The 21,428-nt window shown below is 55.9% G+C and overlaps 1 protein-coding gene across 2 annotated transcripts in view; it reads left to right on the top strand.

Moving 5' to 3' along the window:
• The first annotated feature begins 1,005 nt into the window (after nucleotides 1–1,005).
• Nucleotides 1,006–21,428, top strand: part of LTBP2 (latent transforming growth factor beta binding protein 2) — a 64,816-nt gene continuing 44,393 nt past the window's right edge. For both annotated transcript variants that reach the window (XM_066998109.1, XM_066998108.1), the window contains exons 1-3: nucleotides 1,006–1,711; nucleotides 6,914–6,984; nucleotides 11,205–11,442. In XM_066998109.1, the coding sequence (XP_066854210.1) occupies nucleotides 1,257–1,711; nucleotides 6,914–6,984; nucleotides 11,205–11,442 (764 nt within the window). In that variant the 5' untranslated portion in view covers nucleotides 1,006–1,256. The remainder of the gene's footprint in view (nucleotides 1,712–6,913; nucleotides 6,985–11,204; nucleotides 11,443–21,428) is intronic.

The following is a 21,428-nucleotide window of genomic DNA, read 5'->3' as shown; positions in this document are numbered from 1 at the left end:
TTTTGCAGGACGCGCTGCAGGGACACGTGCCGGTGGGTATCTCCCCACCTTGAGTGCCCGCAGCGCACTGCTTTGCTCTCTGCTATGTGCAGAGACGCAGAGAGAGGTCTTGAGCCACCCACCGAGCTCACAGCCGCCACTGTGGGCCAGAGGGAGCCCACCCCAAATACACCGTGGTGTAAGGCTGGGGTGGAGCCTGCGCTCCTCCAGGAGGACCTGCTCCTGCCCAAGACGGCCAAGGGCAGTGGAGAGCAGCAGGGACGTGGCAGAGGATCAGGCCGAGCTGGCACGTCTGGCTGAAAGGAGACTTCTTCTGGCCACTTTCTCCCTCTTCCCACTCCTCCCTCGGTCCTTCTCAATGCATTTAAGACAGTCACTTGGAGCCAGGTGCCCACACGGAGGCGGATGGGCGGGAGGGAGGTCTGCTCAGCTGGTGGGCTGCGTCTCCTGGAAGGTGCCACTTAGCTGAAGGACCTGGAGCTGCTAGGCGGGTCCTTTCCCAGCCTGGACCTACACAAGTAAGCACGCAAACCCTGAGCCGGGTTCGGGGGTGAGATCTCGGAGGTCTCCGGAGCCAGCACGGGATGGCAATAACGCTCCCACCGCCGTGCCTCGGCTCTCTGCCGGGAGATGCCCCCGGGAGCAGCGGGCCGGCTGGCGGTGCTGCTGCGGCTCCGGGGGGCCCCAGATTTGGGGCCGGGGGCGCGTTCCTCCGCCCCCCCCGGCCCGGCCCGGCCCGCCCCGCTCGGGGCGCCCAGGCTCGCTGCGGGCAGGGCGGGGGCGGCGGGGGCTGCTCGGCGGCTGCCGGGCCGGCCTCCCCGGGCAGGCAGGGGTTAAGGCTCCTCTGTTGTAGTTTGTTTCCCTTTGCCAAAGTGGGTGTTGCTGGAATGTCTCCTCTCCTAAGGAGGGGGGCCGAGCCGTGTCCTCCGGAGGGGGGGGGGGGGGGGGGATGTCAGCATCAAAAAGACACAAAAGGGGGAGGTTTCCAAAAATAAAACCCTCCATCCCCTCCGGGCTCTGCCAGTGCCAGAGGCGGGCGCGAAGGTGCTCGGAGCTGCCCGCGGAGCGCGGCGGGGGGACGAGCCGCCCTCCTCCTCCTCTTCCTCCTCCTCCTCCTCCTCCTCCTCCCGCGGGGCCGCCCGGCAGCCCCGGCAGCCCCGGCCCCGGTGGGCAGCAGGTGCCGGCGGAGCCCGGCGGGGCGATGGGGCAGTGAGGAGCGGCTCCGCCGGGCGGACCGCAGCGCAGCCGGCGGGACGATGCCGACCCCTCGCCGCCGGCTCTCGGCCGCCCCGCGGGCTGACGGCATGCGGGGAGCCGCGGCCAGCGTCCTGCCGCTCACCTTCGCCATCCTGCTGGGGCTCGGCGACTGCCAGCGGGACCTGGCGGCCAGGCTGGAGCCCGGCGCCTCCCGCCGAGCCGAGCCCCGGCGGCTGCGGGGCCAGGCGGCGCCCCTGGGGGCTGCGGGCACGGCGCCCGGCCTGCCCCGGCCGCACCGAGCCCCCCCGGAGGCAGCGCCCCTGCCCGCCGCCCCCCGCCCCGACCGCGGCCCCGCGGCCGGCCCCGGCGGCGGAGACGGGCTCGGCCCCCGGCGGGGGCACGGGCACGGGCACGGGCAGGGGCTGGCGGCGGCCCGGCAGCGGCCCAGGAGCGGGCTCCGACCCCGAGCCGTGCCCCGGGCGAAGGAGCCGAGCGGCGCCGGGAGGATCGCGGGGTAAGTGCCGGGTGCCGGGACCCCCGCGGGACCCCCGGCGGCTCCCTCCCCTCCGGCCCCACGCGTGCTCCGGGCTGCGGGACGCCCCCTCCGCGGTGCCCCGGTGCCCGCCGCCTTCCCCCCGGGTTTGGTGCCCTGGGAGAGGCCGGAGGGGCTCGGCTGGCCCCGCGGCACGGAGCGAGTCCGGCCGCTGCGGCTCGTGCTGCAGGTACCTGGCCTCTTGGCTCCTTCCTCCCATAATGGGCCCCTTGTAAGCGCTCCGCACGGCAGCTTCCCATGGCTTCGGCTGGCTCGGCCGGGGGAGGCTTCCTATGAGCTGCCTGGCAGGGCTGCGTCCCGCTCCGGGCTCTGCCTGCAGCCCTGTGGAGGTGGAGAGGAGATCATATGGCAAGGCCAGCTGCTCCGCGGCCGAGGGGAGCTGCAGCGGGACGTCTGGCACGGCGCTGACGAACCCTTCCCCTTGGGCTCCCTGCTCTTTGGTTGCCTCTCTGCTCCCCTGCAGCTGATGCCCCTCGGGATCAGTGTCCCTGCTGGATGGGTCGGCCACCAGAGCCCTGGCACAGGCAGCGGGACCGACCCGTGCGGCAGCACGCGTCCGCTCCCCCCGTGAGCCCTTGTCGGGGGAAGCAGAGGGCAGGCTGCGGGCTCACTGCCCTTGAACACGGGCAGAAGTGTCTTCTTTAACGTGGGGAGGGATCTGCACTAGAATGCAAAAGGCAGCCTAATCCCTGAGGTTTCTCTCTCCCGTACTCGTCTCCCTGCAAAATTTCAAGACAGAGCTGTCTCCGTGTAGTTTCTGCACCCCACGTGGTTTCCTACAACTCCACAGAAGCAGTAAACACAGCCTTGCTTTTCTTCCCCGTTACGTCTGATACTCAAAGTCCTTACCCCTATCAGCTAGTCAGTGGCAGGTAGGTGCCGGGCTGCTGGCTTACTGACTCCTCTAGCCTTGTTTGCCAGCCGCCCAGAGGGACAGCACGCTGAAACCGTTCCTTGGGAGACCCGGTCCTGCTCACTTGGACTTGGGCTTTTCTGGGCTCAGGAGGATTTTAACCCTTCAGCAGCCCCGGTGTTGTCAGCCGTGCTTTAGGGTCACATGGCAGCTCAGCTGGAGCTGGTCCCTAGAGACGAAGCCCGGTTCTTCCCAGTGACCACCCTGAGCAGTCCCGGGGGGTCCCCAGGCTGCGGCTGCCCCCAGTGCCAGCAGCCAGCCCATGCTGCCACCAGGGGCGAGCTGCCCTGAGCTTCACGCTCTGTTCGGAAGAACCTCTGAGGAAGCAGTCACAGTGTGTCCATCGCTGCTGTTCTGTTGGCCCGGTATCAGCGAGATGTGGCTCCTCAGGGCACCGGGCGCTGCCGTGTCCTCCAGGCTCAGGGGAGCGAAGAGCCGCACCTCGGAGCCGCGCTCTGTCTGCGCTCTGGAAGTGAGGGCTGGGAGGAGTGAGCTTGCTGTGGTCCCCGAGAACTTGAACTCTGGAACGTGCCTATAATGGCTTGTCAGCAGTAGCTTTCCATCTCTTCTGGAGTCCAAATCAGCACTTTTTAAACTTCCCTGTGACCTACCGTCTTTGGCTCCTACAAGAAAGCCGAGCTAAAATCGCCGTCGGTGAGTAACCACATGGCGTTGCTCCTCATGGAAGGCTAGCTGCTGCTGCCTCCAAGCCTCTCCGTGAGACTCCCGGCCTTCCACCTCATCCATCTTCTTACGTCCCTTGCTGCACTGGACACGTTTCCATCCAGGAAACGCAGGGCCCCTAAAAAACTTCATTTTATGATGTTTCATTTTTTTGCCAGGTGGGATATTTTCTCTTCTGCTATTTGCACTGCACTCTTGCTGATCTCTGGTATGTCAACCTTCATTTTCCCTTCCTCAGGTGGCTTTGCAGGCTGCTCTCCACCCCAGTGCTATTTATTTATGTAGTTACTTTGGCTTAAAATCCTAGCGTGGGATGCCTTTCCTGGTTCCCAAGTCACAGCTTTCTGCTGGAACCTCCAGGGGCCTTGCCCAGGTCACCATGCTTACTGTGAAACAGCGTCATGTGGCTGAAAAAAATGGTTATTAGCATGGTATCTCCTCTGCAGAATTGTCCTCTCACTTTGTCTGACAGTAGCATATCCCAAACTGAGTTTCTTTCTCAGGGACCATTTGGATGTGTGTGGTACCCTGCTCACGTCTGGTGGTGCTGCAGGGGGGACCTGCTCACACCCTCCCATGGGTGCATCCAGCCGAAAGCCTTGCCAGAGCTGGCTTCTGGTATTTTCTCCTGTTGGCTCGTTGTGAGGTGACTTCTGACACCACAGCAAGTATCGCGGAAAATTGCCGTCTTCTAACACTGAGCACGAGAAAGGACGCGAAAGGATGCTGTGAAAATAAATCCTCATGTGATGCACACCAAAATTAGAGGGAGCTGGGTGGAAGGCTCCGCTTTTGCTACCTGCCCCTGAACAATTCTGGGGGGCACGTGATGCTTTTTGACAGGGAATCCTGGGCTAACAGCTTGGGAATCCCATATTTTCTCCTTCTCCCCCCTATTTTCTTTCTGTGCGCTGGCTAATGCACAAAATTTTTGACTAATTCTTGTCGTGGGCACTGCCTGCAGTTGTGTAGTCCTGCTTCACCCAGGTTTTTGGGATATTGACTCTCGCTGCAGTGTGCGCGTAGGACTGCTCAGGCACCGAGGCAGTTAATGCTGATGTGGACTTGGCAGAGCGTTTTCAGTGGCTCTTTGATGCCAGCAGCCTTTTGCTAATGTTTTTCGCTGGGTCTGCCTGCAGATATTTCATACACAGTTGGATGGAGTTCACTGTCCTGCCGTATAAAGGCAGACCTGGTGATCTAATAGTCCCCTGGCCTTCTGTGAGGATGCTGTGAATGACTCGCATGGAGCCAGCATATCTGGCAGCGGAGCGCTGCATGAAGTTGAAGGATGATGCATGGATTACAGCTAAAATAAGTGGAGAAAAAAAATGCTTCTGCCGAATGCTTCAGAAACAAACACCGTGTGATCGCCACCAAGGCTGTGCACATGCTTAAACTATGTGAAGCCGCGATCTTACTACTGTTTTCTGCTTTTCCTTCCCCCTAGCGCTTGTTGCAGTTGCTTGGCTCTGGTTTCAAATAACACTGTGAAATCTTGCTGGCTTTTCTCACCCCGAGTGCTTGTGTCCCACTTCCCGTGGCGGGGACCCGCTCCTGACAGCGTGCTCCGGCTGCTGTGGCAAAGTGGGTGGCGAAAGCCTTGGCTACAGCCGCTTCTTTGCCCGAGCTGTGGGTTATGGTGGTGCATCCAGCACCACGAATAGCACTGCTTGATGGGGAGGAAGCTTTGTGGCACTGAGCACCCATTCTGGAGGGTGCCTGGGAACCCTGTAGCAGTCCGATGTTGTAGACAGCCGCGTACTGGCACCTGGGAACTTCTCCAGCCATGTCCCCCCCACTGCCCTTCTGCTGCCCGCTCTCCTCTGCCCGCTGCCTTGCCTCCAGTTTCCAGGGCACCACGATGAGCAGGAGGCAGGCTGAGTGTCCAAAGCTGGGAGCATGGCCTTGGCTCGCGTCAGTGCTAGCTCTGCCAGGGGCTCGGTGCCTCGCGGCTCCCCTCACCAGGAGGCTCTGCCAGCTCCTTCACATCGTCCCCTTGGCGATGCCCGTCAGCTGCCTGGGTACAGTGACACCAGGCTGGAGGGACCCTGCCGCTGGTTTTTCCATCCCGGAGCAGCCCCATGTGCCCGGGGGTGGCTCACAGCCTTGTCCCAGTGTTGGTGACAAACATGCCGTGCTCCTCAGACCTCCAGAACAGGCGTGAGCGGATGCAGGAATTAATTTGACCTGTTTGCAGGAAGCCACAGCAAGGGAATTTAAGTGCTTTCCCCCTGTAAAATCTACCTGGGTTAACAAAATGTTGATCCTGAAGGGCTGGATAATGCTTTACAAATGATGTGGCTTCTCAAACCACTTCCCCTTCCTACGTGTGGTGACTGTCTCTCTACAGGCAGCTTCCAGGGCAATCCTTGCATGCCTGCTACCCACTCCCTTGGCTCTCTTGAAACGTGAGCCCCACACCTTGAACTCTGGCACCTCTGGCACCGCCATCTCATGCCGTGGGAATGCAGGAGTCATGAGGATGCTGGTTCAGAGCAGGACCATCTTCTGACCCTGTTGTGTTCATGTGAAAGTCAATCCAGAAGACAAATGTACAAGTTTCCATGGTTCCTGTAAATTCTGTCAGCAGCTCCAACTGCCTTGTCCAGCGTTAGAAATAAACCACACTCCCGACTTGGTTTCCAGAGGCTTTCCAGAGCCTTCAGGCTGCCTATTTCTGCCTTTGTATCGTTTGACAGCTGTACTCTCCCCTCTACCTAGATACACAAAAGTTACGCATTCCCCAAACTTTCCCTCTGCGGTGAGTAAATGCTCTTGGAGAACAAGGTGCAGCTTGTTATCCCTCCTCCTTATCGATGTGTCAATAGGAGAAGTGGCCAGAGGAAGCAGGGCTGGCCGCCTGCTTTGGCTTTGCAGAGCGCAGCAGTGTCTCCGCCAGCCATCCATGGCTGGTGATCGCCACCTGAAAGTGCTGGTGGGGAGGATGCTGTCCGTGTGAGGGCAGTCCAAGCAACCTTGCGTCAAAGTGCTGGAATTAACAGCCGTGGAAACGAGCTGAGCCTGCTGGAATGAGCGTTAGCACGAGGTGTTTAGCACCAGAGGGCTGGCAGGCCAGAGGTGGACAGCAGCGGTGGGACGCGGCTGCTGGCGCGTCAGGCACGGGAGTGTTGTCTTCAGCTGCAGCCGCCTGGGATGTGTCCGTGGGCGAAACGCTGTGGCCTGAGTTGGAGGGAGGCCTGATTTACACCCCAGCGCCATGGAAAAAATACAGTGCCACGAGGTCTGTAAAGATGGCGGGCCTGTGGCCTGCCCTTGCCCTCAGGAGGAACATGGCTCCTCAGCGCCGTGCCGGCTCTGGAGGGGGACACTCCCTGCGGCATGGCGCACACTGCCGCATTCACGCCGTCCTGGGGGGGTTCTCTTCCAGGCACTTGAACAACTCAGCCCTTGTCCGATGGGTTTTGATCTCAGCTGCTGGTCCATCTGGAAGGAAATATCAGATGCTGCAGGAAATAATTTTGCGGGTGACTCAGAGGTGCTGGCTGCAGAGACCTCGGCTCCCCCTTCTCCTCCTCATCGCGCTCTTTTGTCTCTTTGCTCAGGCCCAACGTCTGCGGGAGGCAGTGCTGCTTGGGATGGACCGTGGCTCCTGGCACAAACCGCTGCATCAAACGTGAGTAGGGACGCCACGGCTTGCATGTCCCAAAAGCATCGTGACCCCGCGCGTGGACCCTGCGCCGGGCAGGGCAGGGGACGGGCATGCTCCCCACACCAGGGGCAGTACCAGGGCATCCCCCGAGCATCTGGCTTCGCTCAAGTGGCAGCAGCTGCTCAGATGTTTGGCTGGAAGGAGCTCGCCGTTGTTTGCTGCGGGGTCTCGCAGCGCTAGGGCTGCGCCGGGATAATTGCATTAGCAATCGCCGTTCGGGAGCGAGGGGCCAAGGGCTGACTCACCTCCTTCCTCGCTCTCTTCCCCCCCCCTCGTCCACAGAAGCCAAACAGTAGAGAGCGTGCTGTGCTGCCAGACAGTGTCTGTAAACAGAGCGGGAGGCCAGCAATGGCAGCATCTTTCTCTCATTAGGGGTTTTTGTAGGAGCCGTGGATCTGGGCTCGCAGCCACGCAGGCTGTTGAGCGCCCGCTCAGGTGCCGCTGTTCCCGAGGATTAATTAAAAGGACACCGTCAACACGATTGGGCCTGACAGTGTCACCCCAACAGGGGATGGGAAATCTCAGGCAGGACTTGGATGGAGACCGGTGGTGTGTAAACATCGCCGAGTTCCCAGCTACCTCCCCCTGTGGGCTTTTCTGCTGGAGCTCAAGCTGCCGGGGACGCTTGGCTGTGTTTAAAGCTGCCAGGGCAAGCTGGACAGCCCGTTCCGGTTAATTTCTGTGCTGCAGTGTTGTTCAATTTCTGATCCCATGCTCTTTGATATGGGGCATATCAGGGAAGTTAGCAGGGTGGAAGCGCAGCCAGAGGGAACCTCTTAGTGTGGTGAAGCAGGGAAGAAGTTGGCATTCGGGTCATGGGCAGGGCCTGGGTTTTGGTCCGTCCAAGCCTGGGTACAGGAGGAGGGGGGCCAAACACTTGCTTTAATCTAATCGCCATTGCCTACCATGCACGGTGACATCTTCCTTCTCCAAGGATGCTTTTTCCAGGGACTTTCCTCTTGCAAAACCTCCACACATGGCTGAACTCAAGCCTTGGGCAGATTTCTCCAGCCTTTGTATTTTTTTTTTTCCTCCAGCTTCTAGGGCTGAAGTGCAGTGAGGACTTGGGGGTTTTTCATAGAGTCAGTGACTGGGAAGATAAAAAAAAGAGAACTGTCTCACTTGGGGACGGTGACATTTGCTGGTGGGGTGAAAGCAAGCTAACAGAGTTAAGGAGGACAATCTCATAGATAATGTAGCTGCTCCCTATCAGCTCATCATGCCCTGCTCAGACTGATTTCCTTCCCCTCTGCTGAAGAGCAGGGTAATCCTCCTGCTCAGACTCCCAACATTAGCCCGTCCATCTCCACCCTTATCAGCAGTATGTGCCGTGGTTCTCTGCTGCTTCCCGGGATGGCAGCCTTGGCCGGGCTGATGATGCAGGATGAGCTTTTCTCTGCCATGGGTATTTTAAAGTTTAAAGGAAACATTTTTTAATTGGCATGTTGGGAAGGACTAAATAAATCCATGCACTTTCTAATCTCGTACAGATGGGCTTGTGGTTAAGATGCTCGATGAAGGCGCGGGGATCCCAGGGTCTGTCGCTGGCTCTGCCTTGGTCTCACAGTGTGTCTTCAGACAGCCGCATTAGCACCTGGGGCTTCTCTGCATCTGCAAAACGGAGATGATATTCACATGCTCTCTCCTTCTGTCTGTCCTCTGTGCAGTGACTGTAGTGTTTTTTTAGTACAGGCTGTTTTTCATTGAAGTTATGTTTTCAATCTCTGTTATTCATGCATTGCCATTGATCTACCTGCCTGTCAGCCTGCACAAATCTCTCACTTGTGATAAGTTGTCCTTCCCTTCTGGGTTTGCTGACACAGTCAGAGCTTCAGGTTAGAACTGAGGTTACGTATTGTGTTGCATCAATAAGCAAACTTTTCCATGAAAAAGTGGACTAAATCACCCCAGCGGTACAAGTGCTGCAGCACCTTCCCAGTTTTCCTGTGGCTGCCTCAGCGGATGGACGGGTTCTCCCACAGTTAAATGGGACTGAGCAGGAAAGCAGCTCAGAGAGCCTACAGTGAAGATCTGCACCACTGCCCTAGACCTCGAGCAACATCATTGCTCAGTCCTGGGCCAGGCGTGTGTGCAAGGCGATGGGAGGTTGGACTCCGTGGCAGTCCCCGTGTACTGTCCTGCTGCCTTGCCTAGCTGGGTGGCTAGAGCCACACCACACTTGTCCCTGCAGCATCCTCCCAATCTCATCCTTTTATAAAGAGTTTTGAGATACCTGTTTTTGCTTTCCTTAAAGCCCCAGCTTCAGGAGCAGGTGCTTACAATGAGAAGAAAAGAGGGGCTTTCGTCTCACCAGGAAGTGTTTATAACCCTGCGGCTGGGGAGAGACATCTCTGAGCAACCCCTAGGCTCACAAGCCAGAAAGCAAAGAGGAAGACTCCAAATATACATACGTGTATATATTTAACTGTTTTGTTTCTTCTGACAATTTTATGGTTTTGGGGGTCTGACTCGTGATTTTCACATTTGGAATTGGCAGCTTTCTGCTGAGGGCTCTGACTGTCCTACCTTGCACATCTAGACTGAGTGAGAACCAGTGACCTTTTAAAGTTCTTTCAAGTCATTTCTGAGTCTCCAAAAGAAACAGGGAAGTGGATTAATCCTAGAGCTGGAGTATTTCAGCTAGGGCCGCTCCCCGCCCATCCTGCATGAAGGCTGATCCCGTTCCCTTCCTTCTCTTTTTTATATCGGCTGCCTCGGGGGCTTTCAGAGTGCCTGGTGGCTTGTTGCTGCCGAGGGGCACAGCCTACATCCCATGCCACCGTTAGAGCTGTATGTGGGAGACATCATGAGAGCTGCTGTGGCTTGGGTCCGGAGCTGCTGCTCTGGTGGGTCCCCTCTCTGCAGGATTTCAGCCTGCAAAGTGGCTGTTTGGCACCGCAGGCTTCCTGGGGTGGTGCAGCTTGCTGAGATAGGCGTTTGTTGGGAGATAATGGAATGGAGTGGCAGCCCATTTAAATCACAGCTGAGTTGTTATAAATGACATCAAATTTTGGACTGTCAGGCTTCCCCGAGACAGCTCATTCCTGCTTGACTAGGACTCTGTCTGTGTTCCAGGGTCTGCAGCAGAGGCTGATTTATTTTACTGAGGGATTTCATCAAAAGCTCTGGCTTTAGCCTATACAGCACTCCATGGCTTGGGTTCTCCCTTTTCCCCAATCTGTCTCTCTTCCTGAGCCTTAACACAGTAAAATAAAGGTCAAATGAAGTGTTCCAGCCAATGTATCGCTGATGCAGTTAGGAAAAGCTGATGGCAGACCAGTTTTGGGGTCAGGGAACGGTCCGTGCTGTAGTGAAAGGACCTTGGAGTCTGCACAAGGACTTCCCTTGCTTGGTGCCAGCAGGGCGATGTGGGCATGGCACACAGGGCTCGAGTTCTCTGTGTGTCTGTTGTCCAGAAAAGCAGCATGTCTCACAGACCTGCTTGGATCTCCCAGTGATGGATGCAGTGTGAGAACATAACCAGGAAGGGAGAGAGGTGCTCGTGGAGCCTCGGCAGCTGTGTGTGGAGGTGCTGGTACATCAAACTGGCTCCTGCGGCCACCCAGGGCACTCCTGGGGAATGGGCCTGGAGCAGAAGTGGTAGCTGCACATTGCAGCTCGTCCACAGGCTTTCCACGTGGCTGGAGGTTAACGTCTGCCTTGCGTTGTCTGGTGAGGTTTCATGGCCTCCTGCCAGGCAGCCCTTACCTTCCTCTCTTCTTTGAAGGAAGACATCGGTTTTCAATGCCTCCTCAATTATACTTGCTCAGAACATCTAGCCTGGTCCTACCCGAGTGAGCTGTGGTTCCCTGGCTCTCGCTGACTGGGTTATAAACCCAATTTGGCGTCTGTTAACTTGGGAAGTGTCAGGGTCCAGCATATAATTAACAGCACTTTCCTCCCGGGGCGCAAACTGAAGCTGATGTGCTGTAATTAGGAACACACGCAGGCTTGGAGAGTGGTTTGGGCATGAAATTAATGAACTGTAAGTCCCTGTAACTGCGGAGGAATTTGGGCATGGTGACTCCAAAATCGGCTGTGGGGGGAGAGCTGGCAAGGGGGAGAGGCAGGAGGACCGTGCAAGTCAGACCCCAGAACGGAATAAAGCAGAAAGGTAGCACACAAACCACTGTTTGCTGCCGGGAGCCCCGTGTCCTGCTAACCTCCTGTCTGTGTCCCCCCAGCTGTCTGCGACCCGCCGTGCCAGAACAAGGGCTCCTGCAGCCGGCCCCAGGTCTGTACCTGCCGCTCGGGCTTTCAGGGCTCCAGGTGTGAAGAAGTCGTCCCCGAGCAAGAGTACCACCCGCCCGGCATCGCCCTCCAGCCCCCCGCCAGCTCCCTGCGGAGGAGGACCAGCACGGCCGAGAGGGATGCCTCCACACGAGGGGCTCAGGCGCCCGTCCCGCGACACGCACCCACCGGGTAAGTCTGCTCCAGGGGGCTCAGTTTGTCCCCAGCGCACTGTCACGGTCCCCAGGCACGTATAGGAGTGGGACGTGGTCCCACAGGGGAGGAGCAGTTTGCCCCTGTCCTTCGAGCGGCCTAAGCGGGGGCAGCGGGGTGGGCCGAGGAGCGGGGTGAAAACTCTTTCTGAAGAGGATGTGTCCAGGGCACCATGTGCCGGTGGCACCCGGGGGAAGGCACACAGATCTGAGGTGTGCTGTTAAATGCTGGTTTGAGCCAAATGGTGATATGTGTAGTGCCTCCGAGGTGTCTTCTCTCAGGCTCGAGCCGTTACTGAGCTGGGTGTTCCCTGCTTTTGTGTCACCCTGCTGTCGCGTGGGTCATTCCGCAGGCAGGTGTGGAAACAAAGGCTCAGCTGTTGGTGTTCAGAGGGGTTTGTTCAAGAGAGACCCTGCAAGAAGCATGTTGAGTTCAGGATGATAACTGTGGCATCGTCTGTTTCTTTTGTGTGGAGAAAAGCTTATGGCGTCAGCCTGCCTGCCATGAGTCGGTTCTGAGGTGCTCTCATACTCTTCCACATTTTGTGTTTTGTGAAGTCCCTCTGGAGATGTGGGTTCTCTGTTTATAGAAAAAGGCATGAAAGGCAGAATCAGTCACAGAACCAGTGGGTGGCTGAGGTTGCAGGGACCTCTGAAGGTCACCTGGTCCAACCCCCTGCTCCAGCAGGGCCACCCAGAGCATGTCCAGGTGTCTTTTAAAGATCTCCAAGGAGGGAGACCCCACAGCCTCTGGGAAAGGCACTAAGGAGGCAGTAAAGGCACGAAAGGTGCCGTTCCCTGACAAGTACCTCTGCTATTCAGGCCGCTTGGTGGGGATGGAGAGGTGGTAATGGTGCCTGCTGGTATAGGACAACCCACACATTTTTCAAAAGAAATCATCTTGGCTTCTTTGTAAGAGTCCATGGACTCTTAAACCCACTCCTAGAGGCCTGTGTCTTTCTTGCTGCTGCTTATCCAGTTGCTGGGCCTGAAAGACTCGTTGCTGTTAGCCACCACAGCTGAGAATTTGCACATGGCTTCCAGCAGAAGTCTCTCAGTAACAGTCAAGAAGACATTGCAGCAAATTATGTGCCCTGGCAGTGCCAAACCATGAGGTAACTTCAGTTTCTCCTTTTCCTCTGTGAGCTGTTTTGACTTTCTCTATCAGCGCTACTTGGAGCTGCCTGGGAAGTGGGCAGTTTGGGCTTTGGTTTTCTGCATTTTTCCAGTTGGTTTTAAAGCGCTTGTTGCACTTAAAGTAGCTGTTGTGTTTTTGTCTCTTGTGAAGCAGATGCAATGCATGGGCTGGAGACATTTTTGGACACTCACTCTTGGACATCTACAATTTTGGAGGGGCTCAAATGACTGAAAAGGGATGACTGACACGAGGCAGTTCACTGAAGCCAGCATACCTTGGTGCCCAAATGAAAGGCTATCTAATGAGAGCCAGATTCAGCAAGGCCGAGGTGATATTCATGGGGAGAGGTGGCCAAGGCCGTGCCATTGCTGCTGGGGAGAGGCTGGGTGCACAAGTGAGCAGGCAGCCTTAGCACATGCCCACGATCCCACTCGCTCCTGACAAGCTTCCCCACGGCAGTGACCTCTTCCCACCCCTCTGTGTGCGAGGACGGGAGGGGAGGGAGAGCGGTGCCCCTGCAAATACGCCACCTGTTTGAGGCTTTCCCAGTAAGGAACATGACCTCAGGCTCCGTGCGGAGGACACGGGACTGTGCAGGCACCGACAGAGCGTTGCTGTCCAGACAGACTCAGCGCCTAGCGAGTGCTGGGCTGGGAGTGCTGAATGCCCAGCTGCCTGCTCTACCTTAAATCCCTTGGCACAGTCCCAAAGAAATAGGATGCCGTTAAGGACCGTGCCATGCCTTTCCTCCTTCGTTCCCCACAGAGGCCGCAGGACGTCACCCCATCCCTCGCTTCAGCGAGAGCATTGGATGTTCGTCCTTGGCAGTGCTGTGCGGGCTGGTGGGGGGCTGCCTGCACCCTGGCACTGGTCCCCGTCTGTGCTCCGTGCTTCAGCCCCTGGGCTTTTTCTCATACAATTCAGTCGCTTAAGTTTTGTCCATGGACAATGTAACATATGGCATACAACTGGCACGGCTGAAAAGTCTTGCAGCTATTTGATGGGTTCTTTCCCAGCTATTTTTGAGTGTCCCCTTTGGCCAGCCTGCTTCTGGGCTAGCCATGGAGCACTGTAAGAGGGGGTTCCCCAGGCAGGCTGTGCTGCCTGAAAGCCCACAGCCAAAGGTGCACTTCTGCTGACATTGCACCCAGCTGTGCCCTCCCACTGCTTCCTTTGCACTGCCGCTGCTGTTATCTGGCCCCTGGCTGAGCTGGCTCAGTTCTATAAGCCAGCAAACACTAATGCAGCAAATTTAAGGATGATTTTCTGCCCCTGCAGCGGGGTAATTTTAAGTATGAAGACCAGAAGGATTGCAAAGCTAGCAAGGAAGGGGGTGGACTTCCCTTTTGGGGCAAGCCATTTAGTAGAATGGACATTTGTCTCATGAAACCGTGCTGTCAGACCAGTCTGAACTTGGAGCCTCGTTCTTGCAGTTGCAACTTCATCTGTCTCTGTGCTACTGCTGATGTGCTTTCTGTGCTTCTCCATCAGGCTTTCTCCATACAAGTGGCCTGTAGCGACAAAAGCAAGAGGCATATTGGCCTTCCCAGAACTGGGTAGATCTTGCTCAGATTTGCAAGTACAAGGATTGCTTCTTAGGTGCTGGCAACACAGGCTCACCTTCACTGGGGTTCGACTCACTTACTCTGAGAGGAGCAGTTTAGGTAGATTTTCCGGTCCTTGGTCTCCTCCTGGGTAAGGAGGAGTCGTGCTGGTGGCACGCTGACCTCTCGTAGTGAGCCCACCATGGTCCCACAGCAGCTGCCTTGCTTGTCTGATTTGCTGATAAGGAAGTGTAGAAGAATCTCTCGGGTGGCTCAGGGGCTGAGGACACTGGTGGTTCCAGGTCACACTTGTTGTGAGATGGCTTTGAGATCCAGGACAAACAATCAGTCCCCAATCTCCCTGTGCATTCTCATTGCTAACAAGGAGGAATTGCGCAAGGGTAGGAGCTTGTAGACCTCCAAGCCACATTGTGCTGTGCCAAGACAGGAAATCAATCTTCACGTGAGTGAATTTGCTTTCTGTTTTTGTTTATTTGTGTATATATTGGCTCTATATGTGTTTGTTTGTTCTGAGGTAGTAATCAGAAGCTGTGAAGTATGTACTGGAACAATGCTGTAGTAGATGCTGCATAAACATGCAGCAAAAAACATGAATCCTCCCCAGAGGCCTGCTCTCTGAGCAGAGATGGGGCTGTTTCTGCTTCCAATGTATTCTGAAGGGAGTCTTCAGACAGAGATAGAAGAGCAACATTAGGGGTTATTCAGAAAATTTCTGGACCAAAATATTCCCCACTTCCCTGAGAGGTGGAGCTGGCTTAAAATGGTTTCTTATCCTCAGCTGGTCAGACTTGCCAGTGATTTAAATTTAAAATTGCTACTGAGATGCTTCGGAAAAATGATGAAATCTGTCTGCCTGGTGGAGTCCGTGGGATTTGATGTGGTGCCTTGTCCTCTTGACTTGTGAGCTCTTGTACTGGGCACACGAGCTGGGAGTGCCCAGCTCTGTTCCTGTGCTGTATCGCAGGATATCCCACCTTTGGCACCGGGCGGCTTTTCCTGGAGTGCAGGAAACCAGCACCATGTGCTGGGTGCTGCAGTGTGGCAGAGCCTGTGCTAGAGCTGTCTGCTCCGTCCTGGCCTCGGGCAGTCCTGCTGAGGGAGGCTCTTAGCAGCGTTTCCTTCACGGTGCGGAGCTTCAGCTGACACCAGCCTTCTGGCTCAGCACCTGCTGAGAAGGCATGGCTCGGAGATGGGCGGCTCTGGGATCACTTTGGTGGCTCTGAAGCTGGTGATGCTCAAGCTTTTGCTCCTTACAGCGCAGGCTGGGAGAAGTGTGGCTTCCCAGGTCCCTTCATGGCTAGGAGGAGGTTTGGAGCTGGGTGTCTGAGGGAGTACAGGGACCTGCTAGCTGCCGCAGAAGCCAGGAGGCCCCGGCCCGAGCTGTTTGGAGCAGGGAGTGCTCCGGAGAGCAAAACCCTGGGGGTGTTAGAGGCCCTCCCAGCACGGGCTAGCAGCAAATCCTTCCTCGTCTTGATCTCAGCCTGAATCTCTGCCCGGGGAAGCAAAGCCCCGCCGGATGATTGCGCGGGTGGAGCTGCACCTCAGCCCAGAAGCCGAGCTAAATGGAAACAGCTTTGTTTTCCTAAGGCTGGAGTATCGGAAGAATTCCTGTTTGTTTAGCAGGGGGTGGAGAGGGCTCGTGCCCCTGTCCCTCCGGCTGGACGCCTGGCTGCTCTGCGGCCACCTGTCCCTGTGGCCAGCAGCCCGTGGGGAGGGACCTGCCGCTGCCACCCCGAGAAGGTCCCTCCTGGGGGAGCGGAGTGCTGGGTGCCCGGGTGCTGGGCCCGTACCCACATCTGCCCCCGAGACTGTGCTGCCCAGGCAGGATGTGTGCGCTGGGGTAGGGAAGCAAGGCTTTCCTCTTCACAAAAAAAAAAAAAGATGTGACCGGGACCTGCAAAGCATTTTCGCAGCAAGCCGGGCAAGGGGAAAGGAAATAGCTGTGGTACAAGGTGCTGAGACACGGCGCAGACAGCTCAGTACAGCTAAGCCCTGGAGAGCAGGGAGCTTCCTCTGGGAGGGCTCTGTTTGGGCAGGGCAGTTGCTAGGAGGTGCCTGCTGGTTTTGGGGTGGAAAAGGAAGAAGGCTGAGTTGGGACATGCCCGCCCCCCTGACTCCTGGTCTCAGAGCCTGCTCTCCAGCACCCAGGAGGAGACACCTCCTCCCTTCCTGACGCGAGGAAGAGCTGGTTGCAGGCCTGGAGGAGCTGTGGCAAGCGCTTCTGGCCTGGAGAGGCTGGGGGAGCCTCGTGCCAGCAGGGAGGCCCTGCCAAAGTCTCTCTCCTCTCTCCGGGAAGCTAATGATGAGAACAGCAGGGAGCAAGCAGGAGGCAGGCTCTTGGGTGTGCAGCAGAGGTTGCTGGATGGAAAAAGTATATTTCCCCCCTTTTGAAAACTAGCAGAAGTAACTCATCGTGGTTAGAAAGCAGCTCCTGGTCTGGTGGCAAATGCCTGGTGTGCTCATTTCTGAGGAGAGTGGCATCCATGGCAGCCACTGTGTTGGCTGTGGATGGATGTAAAGCTCTCCACCCTGGGATGGCCGCTTGAAACATGACATTGAGAGCTGTGGCTTGGCAAAACCAAGCTGGATTAGCTTGTTGTCATTGAGGGCTAGCAGATAAAATGAAAAATCAGTGCAATATCATCTGATTTTTGAAGATGCTGCTCCAAACAGAGCAGTCTTCATTGTTAAGGCAGTATCTGAAGCCTCCTGTCTCGCCAGCTCTGAACTTCCCATGGTTATGAGGAGATTGGAGTTTCCTTACTGCCTTTCTTGGGCTGCTGCGGAGTGTCCAGGACAGTTTGCCCACTGCAGTGATACAGAGGATGCTAGGAGGAGGCCGGTACCAGCCACTCACCTTCTGAACACGCTCCTGCTCTTCTGCTCACTTATGACTGTCATTCAACTTACACTTATGAGGGTTACAACTTATTAATACCCAATTAGCTACAGGAAATAAAAGCCATCCTGGTTGAGAAGTCCCTCTGTGCAAGCGCGCTCCCCTTGTGCGGGCTGTTTCCTCCTTTGCTTGGGATGAGACCAGCTCAGGAGATGACTTTGAATTCCTGGGGTAAAATGCTGGTGCCAACCTTGCCTTCCCTGCTGCGGCGTGTTTATGCTTGTTAACTTGAATGGCATATTTCCCTAAAGCAGATAAGCTCTAATTGCAGCTTTTTAAGTGCTTCCCTATGGCAGTATAGTTTTCACAAGGTGGCCAAGCACTTATGTTCCTTGATCCAGAGCCGACTTTGAGTAGATATCTGAGACTTTATTAAAAAATTGAAACTGAAAAGCCAGTGCCAGTCCGTGTGAGAATATGCAAAAAAGAGATTCCACTCGGGGCAATGAGAGCTCCATAAGTTCCAGGTCTCAGCCCCTCTCCTGTTTTGACACAGTCGAAAGCCCTTGGCAGGCTGTCTGGGAAGCCTAAAGGAAAAACTCAAGCTACCCAAGAGGAGTGTAAATGTAATTTTTCTTATATAAAAATACTTCTATTTTTAAATTGCAAGATACACCTTCTCTAGCCTGGCACCAGATACACTTGCTCGACTTTCTGGTGCTTTAAAGCTGTCAGCACCATTCTGTTTTATGTGTTTTATGTATTTACTTTCTAGGGGGTTGCATACACTTCAGAGCAGCAGGAGGATAGCGAGCTTTTCGGGCTCCTTTTAAACTCCAAATATGGTCTTCATATTAGGCCTGGTTCTTCTGTACCTCCTTGGGAGCCGTTCCTATAACTTAATTCAGCCTCTAGGCTTTGGGAGAAGATGTTCAAATGTAGTTTTCCTTCTACCTGAAAGAAAAACGCTGCTCCTGTCAACTTAGTCTGAGACTACATGCTAGAGAGCAGTGTGCACGGCAAATGCAATGTGCATGTGATGGGTGAAGTAGTACAGAAAATCCAGTTTATAGCCTATTTTATATACTACACATCTATCACTTGGGACATTTACGACAATACAATTTATGTAGCAGTTGTGTAAAAAAGAAAGATGTTAAAAAAACACCAAGGCCACACGATCAAACGCCGGAGAACTTTTCCCTGATGCCTGCATTGGTTTGTCGTCCAGCTTTCTTTCAGCTTCCTTGTGCATACGGATTATGTTGCAGTTTGTCATACCTGGTCATATGCTGCCTTTTTTGGTTTAAGCTGGTACTTAAGCAAAATCAAAGGGGTTCTCTTTGGTTTTGAGCGTTTCCATAAATCACCGAGTGCTGGCAGGACACGAGGGATGAACTGAAGCTGATTTGGTACAAGGAGGGCTTGAAATGGAGATGTAGAAGTCCCCAGAAACTAAGCGTTTGCAGGAACTATGAACAGATTCAGACTGGAAAAATATTATCTGTTATAGCCGAAGGAAACAATCCTCCATGGGAGGAAGAAATATAGAAGAAGGAGAGGCTGAGGTTTTGCAGAGTAAGAACGAACAGCAAATTAAGCAGCAGAGAGCAATGCAGTGTGGCTGCACGTGAGGGACCAGGCGTGCTTAGGACATTGGAGGCAGAAGACCTGATCGCATGGGCTTTTTTCCTGTGCTCCCCAGGGTCCTGCACTGAGTCAAGGCAGTTTTCATTGCCAGAAAAGATCCTGACAAATTGGAAGGGTGGGAGCTGAGGGGAACAGTTAACAGACCCACGTCTGAGCCAAAAGCTGGCCTGGGAGCATGGGGAGCACGCTCAGAGGCTGAGGCTATGTGGAAGGGGCAAGCAGCGTGTATTAGATTGCCTGTGCCTCGGCAGGGTGGCCACGATGATTTCTCAGTGACGAGGCTTGCCACAACACCAGAGTGCCAAACTCTTCCAGGGGCATTAGGACAGGCTGGTAATGACACCAGAGCTCTGCCTTCCCTGTCCCTGTGGGGTGCTCTGCGGAGGGCTGGTGCCCAGGCAGTGCCCGCTCCTGGTCCCTTCCCACCGCTGGCAAAGCCTGCTCCTCCCTGCTGGTCCCCAGTGTGGGTGCCGAAAGCCACATGGGAGGGGTGTGAGAGCAGGTCCACGGTCATGGTGGGAGGACTGTGCACCTGGAAACATGGACTTTGCCACCAAGCATCATGGCTATGTGCCATGGCTCTCGTCTTCTGGCTATTGAGCAGCTGGAGGGATGGAGCCAGTGCTGGTAACAGAAGAAATAATTGGGATGCTTGTTCTCTGATTCCCAGCGATGCTGAGACTAGGGTAGGATAGGATAGGATAGGATAGGATAGGATAGGATAGGATAGGATAGGATAGGATAGGATAGGATAGGATAGGATAGGATAGGATAGGATAGGATAGGATAGTTCAGTTGGAAGGGACCTGCAAAGGACATCAAGTCCAACTGCCTGACAACTTCAGGGCTAACCAAATACTGAAGCATGTTATTAAGGACATTATCTAAATGCCTCTTGAACACTGACTTTGAGAGTGGGCAGCAAAGTGTAATGTCCCAATGTGGCTCTCGTGGCTCAGTGCTGCAGGTGAGGGAATCCTGTGTGTGACAGGGGATGGAGAGACATAAAAACCTAACTAAAAGGAGCTAATAGATCCAAAGGCCAGGTTGTTCAACCTGCATACAAGCCACTACTTTAAATTGAAATATGTCTTAGACCCGGAGTGTTCCCAGGGTGTGTGGGTGTCTCCCACACGGCTGTAGATGAAAAGCCTCTTCACCAGCTGAGAGGATTAAACACGTCTCCTCTCCACCCTGTGCCCTCTGGGCATGCTTTTCCCCCTGCTGGCATGCCTGCTGTGGGAGAGGCTTTGCCTGCCCTCTCTATACCCATGTAAAACAGGGGGAGACTGCTGGCTGCCCCCCCTTGCCAGGGCACGTGTGGGTGTGGGGATGAATAGGGCGATGTGTTTCCTCGGGGCTTTGAAGCGGGCAGCTCGGTGGAGGGGGTTGGAGTTGCTCACCAACAGGATGAATGTGAGCTCGATGCTTGTTTTCTGCCCGCCGTAGAGGGGGATAGGTCACCCCAGCTTCAGCCTGCCCAACGCCTCTTCTGCTGGAAGTTTCATCAGATGGGTTTGGGGTCCTCGGCGTGAGGTTGTTGTTGGATGGTGGTGGTGGTGTGCAACACCAGCTCCCCAGCTGTGCCGTTGTCTTCCCATGGGCTCCAAGGCGATGTTTTGCCCTTCTCTATGCCCGGTTGTGTGACAGCACAAAACCCGTGGCCGTGGGGACCTGTCTGCAGCTGTATGGCTGCACTGCTGGAGACCTGGGCCTGGTGGCAGCTGTTAGGGCACCTCTGCGTGGGTTTCTTCTCACCGAGTCACGAGAGAGGCTGGGTGGCTGGGCCTGGCAGCAGCGTTGTGCCGGTTTATCATGTGTCCGTAACAACTTCTGGGAATGCAGCAGCCCTTGCATCCAGGAAGGGGAGCCAGCTGGACCAGCTTCCTCGCTGCATTAGCCCACGCTGGGGAGCGCAGGGCCGGTGGACATGTGAGAGCACATCTCCCTGGCCACCCAGCACAGGCTGCTCCGCCACAGCAGGCAGCACACCTTGCCTCCCACCCCCACCAGGTCCCTGCCTTGGTCTGTAGGGTGTGCGCAGGGGGCCAGATGCGGTGGTTGTAACTGAGCAGCTGGCCTGCTTCTCTGCTGGCTCCATGTGAAGCTCAGAGCAGCTGCAGGCTGCATTTTGTGGTTTTTTTTTCAGGGATGCATCAGCCCGCACTCCAGCTACGGAGCCTTCAGACAGCCCTCCGTCACGCCTGGCGTTTTGCAGTCCTGGTTGTGGCCCTTTGAGGGGTCAGCACCAACGTCTGACAGAGCCAGCCAGGGCCACCTGCTGCCGTGCCAGCCCCGTGCCGTGCCCTTGTGCCTGTCTGCACCCTCCTTGGGCCAGGCAGGTGCTGTTCCCATGCCTGGAGAGCTGGACTGCTTCCAGGGAGGCAGTTGCTTGCTCGCTAATGCGAGAGCACAAAGACGAGCAGTGACAGAGTGGCAGGTGGCACGTGTGGCATGTGTGGCAAGGTTTCGTGTCAGCAGAGAGCTGAGCAGAGACGTGTGAGCAGCCGTTCTGGCCAGGCTGCGCTGTCCTGCAGCCAAGCGGGACAGGGACTGGAAGGAGGAATGGGGTGGCCACTCGCCTTGATGTCCCCGTGACAGCCCATCTGGCAGGAGATCTGGCTGCAGGTGACTGGGAATCGGGCACAAAGACACCCGGCTGGTCACTCCTGTGGCCTTCAGGTGGGCAGGTCCTGCCTGGCACAGCCTCTCCCCAGCCGGGAGGGTCTTCAGCCCCACCACCTGCTTCTCCAGGCCAGGAGAACTTCTCCTGC

Source organism: Anser cygnoides, chromosome 5, assembly GCF_040182565.1.
Source record: "Anser cygnoides isolate HZ-2024a breed goose chromosome 5, Taihu_goose_T2T_genome, whole genome shotgun sequence".
NCBI lineage: Eukaryota > Metazoa > Chordata > Aves > Anseriformes > Anatidae > Anser > Anser cygnoides.
Note: the sequence above shows the minus strand (reverse complement) of the source record. Positions and strands in the feature narration are given on the sequence as shown.